This window comes from Hydra vulgaris, chromosome 11 (genome assembly GCF_038396675.1).
Source record: "Hydra vulgaris chromosome 11, alternate assembly HydraT2T_AEP".
Classification (NCBI taxonomy): domain Eukaryota; kingdom Metazoa; phylum Cnidaria; class Hydrozoa; order Anthoathecata; family Hydridae; genus Hydra; species Hydra vulgaris.
The window spans coordinates 5,888,852-5,899,440 of NC_088930.1; the positions used below are offsets into that span (position 1 = coordinate 5,888,852).

The window sequence follows — 10,589 nt, forward strand, 5'->3', positions numbered from 1 at the left end:
TAAACCACTCAATACTTCTCTTAAATGTTGTTCTTAAAAGCGCATCAAATAAAAAAAAGCGAAATAAATAAAAAAACATGCGGAGCAAAAAAAAGGAAAAGTGAGACAAAAAAAAAAAAAACTGCAAGAAAAAAAAAACGTGTCTGTTGATTTGAACTTCATTTAAAAAATGCACTACAAATGCTTTCGTTACCTTTCGCAATTCAAGAAACAAAAACGCATTAAATGTTTTATTCCGTTTTATTCAAAAAGTGGGCATAACACCATTTATTTTACCCCGTGATCAAAGTAAGTACTTTCATGCTTTATTCTCCATGACAGCGTCTTTGTTTCCATTTTAAAATTTCTTTATCAAGTAGGTTATCTTTTTTTGAATGTATTTTTTCATTATTCATCAAAATCCAACATAACAAAAAAATTAGGACAGACTCCACCTTTTTGTAGAGTCTTTAATAACTGCAGACAGTTGCAAGAGGACAATAGTAAATTAAAAACCATGCATACGATATAAATTATGCATACAGTATAAACGATGCATAAATTATGCATACTATATTTGCATAAATTCGATAAAAAGCTTTTGCAACTTTTCATTATCAACAACACTACGAAATACATTATGAATTATACCGCTTTTAACAATTTACCATTGTTTATAAATCTGAAAATTTTGTTCAAAAGTCAAAAATATATTAAACGAGGTTTGAACAAAAGATTTTTTTTTTAAGACAAGGATATTCATTTTCATTTTTTCACAACAATCAAATTCAACTTATTACCTCATTAACTTATAGAATTTAATGAACTTAATTTTTTTAATAAAAAACAATATTGAATTAAGTTTATTATCTTTTCTGGTTTATTTACATCTATTTTCATTTTTATCATTGTATTTAAAAAATTGATGTTGCAGATAAAATATCTTGGTTACTTAAAAAACAAGTTCCATAGGTTTCTTTACTTTTTCTTGGCTGGACAGCAATATTGTGGGCAAGTTGGAATGCATTGAACAGGGCAAATTGGAGGACATGGTGGTGGTGGTGGTGCAGGTTGACCGGGCAAACCTCCTTGTCCTGGATTTCCTGGTGGTCCTGGTGGTCCTGGTGGTCCTGGTGGTCCCATTGGTCCTGGGCCTCCTGGAGGTCCTGGGCGTCCTGGGGGTCCTGGATTTCCTGGTAGTGGAAGTGGTGGTGGTGGAGGTGGTGGTGGTGGTGGTGGAGGTGGTGGTGGTGGTGGTGGAGGTGGTGGTGGAGGTGGAGCTACACAACAAATTTGTAAACAAGCTGGTGCGCACACAGCTGGACAGTCAGCAGAACAAGCCTGTGGACTTCTCTTGCTTAGTGATTCTAACAAAATGAATAGTTTAAATTAAAAAAAAAATTGCTTTCTAAATAAAACTGTTTGAATATACGTATTTACTATAAGAAAAATATAGTTTTTTTCTAATAGTAAATACGTATATATATATAAATATATATATATATATATATATATATATATATATATATATATGTATATATATATATATATATATATATATATATATATATATATATATATATATATATATATATATGCGAATATAAGAAAATTATTCTATTATTATAACTAATGTTAGACAATTATAAGACAAATACGTATGGAGACTTTAATCAAAATATAACTTACGGTGTAGAGTCTTTGCATTTGCAACAGCAAAAAAAAGGAGGAAAGCGGCGATAGATCTCATCTGATAAAAACAAAAGAAATTTACAGACACATTTTAAATAACAATTTGGTAGTTCATATTATTCGCATCAACAAAATTAAATCCTTTATTTAATGTGTTACTTATCCTCTTCTTTTATATTTTAAAAAGACTATAACGTTATTTTTAAGTACCTTTTTATATCTTTGAAGCCTTCCTTGCAAACGAACCTGATGAAAACAACTGTTTCAAAGTTTTATATACTTATGCAGTGCTTCGCTTGAACGCTTTTTGCTTAATTACAACAGGTACTTAGTTTACAATTAGGCGTCCTTGGTTAATCACGGTTAGTAAACGATTTCTTGTAAAAACAGTAAAATGTCACTTTAAATTGAAAACAAATTATTCATCATCTAAAAATAAAATGTTTTAGGTAACGAAAAGAATATTCATCAAGTGCTTTCTTTTTATAAGTACACGGTTTATCTACATCAAGTTGTTTCGGCTTCACAAGTACATGTTATATATCACTTATAAAAAAAAGACTAATTTTTGAATTTTGTTTAAGATTACTTTTATTTATAGGCGTGATGGTTTGAGTACATAAAATATTTGGTTAAATAGACATATAAAACATGGTATACTAAAGTATATAGTAAATTATGGTATATAATAGTAAAAATAAAGCGTAAATATATATATATATATATATATATATATATATATATATATATATATATATATAAATGTAATAAATAAAATGTTTTATCTAATATACAAAATAAAAACAAATAAATATATATACATAAAAAAAGAGGTCCTCAATTTCTAAGATATTTTAAGACTTTCAGTTTCTGGTGGAAGGGGGGGGGGGGTATGCATCCCGCCATCCCCTGAACCCGTCACTGGAAAGCATTAGTTAGTATCACTTTTGATATAGATGCAGAAGTTAACTCTGGTGACAATTAGTTTGTTAATGAAACTCATAGCAATAAAAATGACAGTTGTTAGATTTTTATGAACTAGATTGTGAATTTGATAGAAATGTGATAAAGTTTCTGACAGTTGTCGTAGAATATAACAGATGTGGTGTATCTAATGAAGTTAGAGCTCCAATTGCTACTGTAACACTTTCAGATTATGGAGTTATAAAAAAACCATGACAAAAAAAGCTATAATAGACAACGCTAAATTTAGTCGCAAAGGCAATTGCTCAGAACTACATTATGACACACACAAAAGTTAGCCATGTGTTTATTTGGTTCAAAATCTATTATCTTTGATGAGCAAAAAGATAAAACTCTTTGTACATTAGAAATTAACAGAAAAAATTAATTAACCAGAAACATATCATTTGAAAATGAACAAGAAAAATGAAAAATATCTCTTCGGATTTTTCTTGGTCATATTTCTCTATCAAGTGCATCATCGGCATATATCAAAAATGCTATTATAAATATTTTTGACAAAAATAAAACATCGCTTGCAAGGCCGTTTCGAGCGGGAAGTGTAAGGGTTGCCCCACCCCCTAAATCTGTTTTTAATGCATTTGAGTTGGCACATTTGTACATTTAACGTTTGAGTTGGCAAGTTTTGAAGAATAGTTGACAAATGTCAAATAGAGAAACTTATTTTTTGTGTGTGTCTCAACTTGGAAAAAAACAAATAATGAAACTGCATTTGAGATGTCCAGTTTGATTAGTCTGTATGTTCCATTTTAATAAACTACCATGGAGAAATTTTGTATTGGATTTAAATAGTGCCACTTCCAAACCTACTGCAACACTGGGAAAGCCCTTGCAAAGTGTCATGAGTTGCCAATTGTAAAACTTGATGTTAGACAGAATAACGTACCTAACGCTCTGCATAAGATTGTGAAAAATAATATTACCAAAAATCAGCAGTATCTTTATATAATGTGTGAGGTTAAAAATAGAATTAGCTGAAGTGAAAGAAAGCCTAGAAAAAAAGAGCCTGCCTCTTTGGTTCATTCTCAATGGATGAATAAAAAGTGTATATAAAAGTTTTCTAAAGAAAAAATTCAAGAAAAAAAATCAAAATCAAAAGTTAACAACACTTGCAACATCAATAACACTTGCAATATAAACAACACTTACAACATATATAACATTTGCAACATAAAATTGTTTTCATTACGGTTTATTAAAAAGTGAAGCGCGTCTAGTACCACTTTAATAAATCAACTAGAAACCGAAAAAACGGTTTGCAAACTGATAATACCAAGACAAACGATACAATTAAAAGTGACTGATCTTTGATCATTTCCTAAAAAAAAAACTAAGCAAATAATCTCTGATCATTTCCTTAGTTTTTTTCTTTATAAATATTGAACTAAAAGTAATACCATACGAAAAACAAATTTTATTAAAATTCATTTGTAGCAAATCGAGTTTATCATCGTTTTGCGAACAACTGTCATTGCTTCAAGAACTTTAATATATGAATATTAATTGCACATTTCAAAATTATTATATTAAAAACCAATAATATTAGTCTTACTGCACATTTTAAAATCCAATGCAATATTTTTCGCTTTTCTATATGCTATCTTTCTAACACATTACTTCTAAGGTTGCCAGATGTATGGCTTTTACGAAGGGGAACGCAGTAAAAAATATATATATTTTTACAGGTTTGACGCTGTATTCTCCTCCTTAAAAGCCGGACGTCTGGCAACCCTTACTACTTCTGATTTTTACTCTTATTAGCTTCTTCCTCGAACTCACTTACGCCTGGTGTCTATGTCCAGGGACGAACTTAGACCTGCTTTAGTACCGCTGGAGCGGTAAGGGCGCCCAAAAAAAGCGTCCAAAAGTTATTTTAATTTTCAATTTTTCTTTTGCTTTTTTATTAAAAATTGAAAAAAAAATTCAGTTTTAAATGCAGTAGTATATAAATAATTTTCAGTTTATTTTAGCTACCGTAAACCGGGGTTACTTTGAATAGCGGGGTAACTTTGAATACAAATCTTTTTTTTTCAAGTTGTAATTATGGCAAGTACTTAATTGAATCTGTTCAAACATTAAACATCAAAATGTTAAAATTAGTTTATATTTTGATTATTTAAAGTTTTACTTTGTTTATTGGTTTTTATTACTCCTTAAAAAACGATTTAAATATTTCATATATTTTTCTCAAAAAAATATGTCAGAATACTTTGTACACAACCTCAGCTAGTGTAGCAGCTTGTTGTCTAAGTTGCATAATTTTTGTTTATAAATTTATTAGGCATGTAAAATCTAAAGAAGTTCGTTAGCCTACTATAGTTATGTTCCATTGCTATAGCATAACATACTTTATTGTATACATTTTTTCGCATATAGGGTAACTTTGAACAAGGTTCAAAGTAACCCCACTACATAAATAGTCAAGAATATGAAACAACTTAAAAAATTTCTTTGTCATACATGTATTATATATAATATTATTATGAATAAAAATTAAAGTATCATTTGTATAAACAGTTAGTCACACATACATACACATTATTTCTGTATTTGAACACATACAGAAATATAAATATTTATATACGTGTGTGTATAAACATAAACACATACATATATATAAACATATGTGTGTCTACATCGTAGACACACACATGCACACACACACATATATATATATATATATATATATATATATATATATATATATATATATATATATATATATATATATATATATATATATATGTATATATATATATATATATATATATGTATATGTATATATATATATATATATATATATATATATATATATATTTGTCTGTGTATTTAAATAATTTTTTTGCAAAACACTAATAAATTTTAAATCTTGAATGAAAAATATGTCATGTAGTATATGTATGAACATTCAATATTGTGTTGAATTAAGTTTGTTGAAAGTACTGTTATTTATCTTTAAATTTGTTTTTGTTTAGCATTTCATAGCAGTACTATCCCACGTTTATACGAAAAAAAACTGACGTAAGGCAGTATATAAATTATACTGAGTGCCAGTTTTTCAAATTTTATGTTAACAATAAACTTTATAAGATGAAAGCATTAGATGTTCATTGGGTGCAAGTTACCACCTTGCATAACAGAGTTTAAAAACTTAATCCGAAAACACATGGAAAATCTATAGTATACAAATATACAAAAATGTGCTTCTAGTCAAATTGTCTCTGGTTATGTTTATAAAGCTGACCATTTATGGACAACAAGGACCAAAAGTGGACCACTTAATGTACAATACAATTAAAGTCTGGACGGTTTGATTCTATTCACTCTTTTGACTGGTTTGTTTCTGTTTTTTGTCAAATTGTAGGAGTTAAAGTTCCTATTAGTTATAATCTAAGCAATCTATACAGTGAAAAGGTACTTGAATTTACTAAAGAAAATAGTATCATATTGCGAAGAAAACAGTATCTTGTTATATAACTGGTATCTCTACCCATTTATTGCAACCTCATGATGTTACATTATATGGACCTCTTTAATAGTATTAGAGGAGAATACTTGATCAATCGAAAACCTCTTGTGCCAAAAAAAGAACAGACAGTTACAAAAAATAAATTTCCTTTGTTCTTTCTTTGCTTATAAACATTACATTTTTTCATATCAAAATGTAATCAGCAACTTAGTAACTTAGTGGTTTTGAAAGAAATATGGGATTTACCCATTTAGATATAAGTATAATCTTCAATCATTTGCCAGATGGTAGTTGTAATTTTAGTAAGCCAAGCAGTAATTAATTTACTTAATTATTGTTTTATGTTGATTTCAAGGAAAAAGCAGGGTCAAAGGGAAGGAAAAAAAATTACTTTTGCCCTTTTTAAAAGTTTTTTTTTAGGACTTCTTTGCTAAATGTAAGGATGTTCCACTTGCATTGTCTGTCAGTAAAACTGATGTAAATGAGACTTTTTTTATGCTAGTCCACTTAAAACTTACCCATTAAAATAAAATAAAATACTAAATGGGTGTTTGTTATAAAATAATATTATTTTATTTTAGCAAAAATGAACTAGTGTGAAACTTGACTGTTGTTTTTATTAAATATTTAAACAAAACAGTACGTTTTTAAATAGGTTTTTCTTTTACAAAAAAACGCATTCAAAGTTACCCCATTTGTGGGGTAACGGAATGACTATTTAAATTTATATTATACAAAATCCTTTTATTTAAATATTATTTTGATTTTGATTTATGTAAGAGTCAATCTCAGCCCCTAAATTCATTTTATTGAATTTCAAATATTGTCAATAGTGAAGAAAGAGCAAGTTATAATATCTCAAAAACGTTTAAAGTAACCCCAGTTTACGGTACCTCATTTTTTCTTTAGGACAATAAAATGAATTAAAATGTTAATAAAAGAAATTGCTTTTTTACTAAATTGCTTAATTACTTAAGTAACTGTCTTTCGGGTTACTAACAGAAACTTAGTTTAAAAAAATTTTTAAGTTATACTTAATGATTAAAAAATTATAATATATTTTTAAAAATAAATATAATATATTTTTTAATCAAGAAAATAACATTTTTTAAATTATGTCTCTTCTTTAATTATCTTTAATTTTAAAGGCGCCTTAAAATTATTTTAACCTTTAGTAAAAGTTAAATGAACAGATTTGCTACTATTTAAATCAAAATTTTAAAATTAAAATAATATTCCTTTATTAAAATGCTTATTAAAATGCTTATGTTTTTTATTCGAATACAAGACGTAAAACTATTTTGTTAATTTTCCAAATATTTACGTAATTACGATACGATAAATATATTATGTAAAGTAAATATTGATTGAAAATTGTTTAAAGTATTTCAATTTTAATTACTAATTATTTAAAACATTAATAACTACTAAAATTAAAATTACTAAAATATAGTTAATAAATGTTTAAAATACTTTAAATAATTTTCAATAATTATTTACTAATAGCGTGGTATTTGCAACAAAAGCGTATAAAGTCTTCAATAAAATAATTTTCTTATTGAAAAATTTAAGAACCACCAAAAAACAAGTTATAATTAATTTTTATTTTTAAATTTTTATTTAATCAAATATATTTTTCTGGTAAAAAAATTATAATAATAAATTTTAGAAAATAGACAAACAAATTAAAATAATAATAATAATGACAAAAACTTTTAAACAAATAAAAAAATGTATTTAAAGTTTTATAGGTAGTTTTTATTTAAAAGAAGTTGTGAAAAAGTTAAGAGCCAAAGAACATAAAAACGGTAATTTTTACCTAATACCGCGTAATTCTACCATGAATTTTTATTATTGTTGGTAAGTATTGTTGGTAAAATATTGCGCAACTCCTCAAGGCTCCTTGGTGCTTTCTTGGCAATCTCTTTATCAAGCCAACTCTAAAGATTTTCAATGCAATTTAGATCTGGGCCATTTGGTGGCTAAGTTAGACGCTCATTTTTTTTGCTTTCGAACCATTCAAAGACAATTTTAGCCCTGTGACATGGTGCATTGTCTTGCACAAAAATGAACGGAACGCTTTGCTCAAGTGCATCAATTGATGGTAACAAGTTGTTATTTAAAATATCGACGTAATAGATAGAGTTGAGTTGACCATCAAATAATTTAAACATACCGAGACCATAATATGTCATGCAGCACCATATTCCAACCAACCCGCTACCTTGTTTTGTTCTTTGAACGATACAATCGAGATTATATTTTTCTGAAGGCTGCCTGAAAATCATAATTCGGTTTTTTCGGTTATCAACTTTGATATTCATCTCATCACTGAACACTACTGTCCTCCATTTTTCTTTAGACCATTCTTTGACGCTTTGGCTAAATTCTTTTCGCTTTTTTATATGTCGCTTTTTTATATGTTGTTTGGAAAGTCGCGGTTTTAGAACAGCTTTTTTCCGTAACATATCGTTAGCTATTAGTTTCCTACGCACAAGTGATGCCGATGCTTGACGTCCTTATGAAAGCTTCCATTCCCTTCTTAATTCAAGCAACGGTATGGTTCAATTTTTCATTGCTAACCTGATTAAAAAGCAATCATCATTGGGTGTCGTCAAACGTGGTCTTCCAGAACGATGGCGATCAACGTAAGATTTCGTCTCTTTGAATCTTTTAATGATTGTTAGCATCGAACTATGTGATCGCTTTATTATTTTTTTGATTTCACGAGCGGTTTTACCTTCCTGGTGAAAATGCACCACTTTTACACGATCGTCATAGGTAATAGCTTTTCTGCTCATTTTTTCAAAAGAAAAGAATTTTGCTTTGTTTAAAGTTAAATACTTTTTTTTTAAATACTTTTATTAGTTTTTTAGTAATGACTCAGGTCATTAAGGTGGTCCTCCACAGAAAAGGCTAACTTTTGAAAGCAAAGAGTTTTTGATTTAATTTTTTCACCAAAAATGTGGTTCTATAAACTATTTACAAAAATCAATGTCTCGATTAGCCAATTATTTAAAAAATGAATGAAAAAACTTGCATTTTTTGTGACAAGCTAGCAATCAAAATGCTTATCATGTCGAGCTGAAAATTGGTGTATATACTCACTGAGTTATATTAATCCGGATGAGAGAAGCATTTTATATTATTCACAGTATATAAAAAGTTACAAGATTTGAAACAAACAGAAAAATTGGTGGACAAATGGCCAACATTAGTCTCATAAAAAAGTACTTTCCTTATTTTATTTTATATATCCTTCTCTCATCCGAATCCTTTTTAATTATGTGAAAAATAAAAAAAAAATTAGATAAAAAGCTTAAACGAGTCCAAAGTTATCATGTTTTAAAGATTTTTATTCGAAGCAAAACTTTATTTTGAGAAAACGACAAATATATAAAACAAAAGAATAAAACCATAATAAAAAGTTCACAAAAAACATAACAAAACCCTCCAGGAATATATTTCGAGTTTTTTTCTTCATCATCTTCATCATCATCATCGCTTCTAACTCTCTAAAAATCTCCGTGTTTAAACACGCACAAAGTCTCATCGAACAATTTGTGTTCGATGAAAAAAATAACTGAAATACCGGTATATACCGGTATCGAGAGCTCGGTATTGGTATTGGAAAAACAGCCGGTATAACGGGATACCGGTTTTCGGTATACTGGTATTGGATGCCCTAGTTATTAGCTAAAATAACGATAAATCAACTGTTTATATATTTTCGATGAAGCAATAAAGTATCGTGGTTTATTCTCCTCCAGCTAATTGCCAAATAGAGGCCACATAACAAGGTCCGCAAAAACAAGTTCAGCTCACGTAAGAGCATTATAATTCGTTTCGGCATCAGTGAAAAACAGAGTTTATTTGGGAATACTGCTTTTTTTTGGCAACGTTGGGCGGAGGGGGGGGGGGAGAGAGGAGGGATGATGTTTTGAGTTTCCATCCCCCCCCCCCCCCCCCCTCCTCTATTTAGAACATTGTGAAAAAGTTAAGAACCACTAAAAAAATTTTTGTTTTCAAATAAAATTAATTTTTATTCTATAGATAATAGGATAAGGATTAATATTATGTGTTAATTTTTTTTAATTTTTTTTTTGTGAAAAAGTTAAGAACTACAAAGAATTTTTTTGTGCTAAATGCGGTGGAAACGTCTTTTTTTAATTTATTTTTTCCTTTTTTGTTTAAATATTCTATTAAGATGGTCCTACACTCATAAAAGCTTATTTTTATAAAAATTTTTTTTTTTTTAAAAAAGCTTATTTTATTTATTTTATAAAGCTTATTTTATTATTTTATAAAGCTTATTTTATTATTTCATCATCATCAAAGCGATCACATAGTTCGATGCTAACAATCATTAAAAGATTCAAAGAGACGAAATCTTACGTTGATCGCCATCGTTCTGGAAGACCACGTTTGACGACACCCAATGATGATTGCTTTTTAATCAGGTTAG

General features: G+C 28.2%; 1 protein-coding gene across 1 annotated transcript; it reads right to left on the bottom strand.

Moving 5' to 3' along the window:
- Positions 1-838: 838 nt before the first annotated feature.
- On the bottom strand, positions 839-2,010 carry LOC100208703 (uncharacterized). The gene is made up of 3 exons (XM_065809909.1): positions 1,882-2,010; positions 1,669-1,729; positions 839-1,346 (listed from the first exon to the last, which is right to left on the bottom strand). Exons 2-3 carry the CDS (start codon positions 1,727-1,729, stop codon positions 958-960), a joined length of 450 nt encoding a protein of 149 aa, XP_065665981.1. The 5' UTR covers positions 1,882-2,010; the 3' UTR covers positions 839-957.
- Between the last annotated feature and the right edge of the window lie 8,579 nt (positions 2,011-10,589).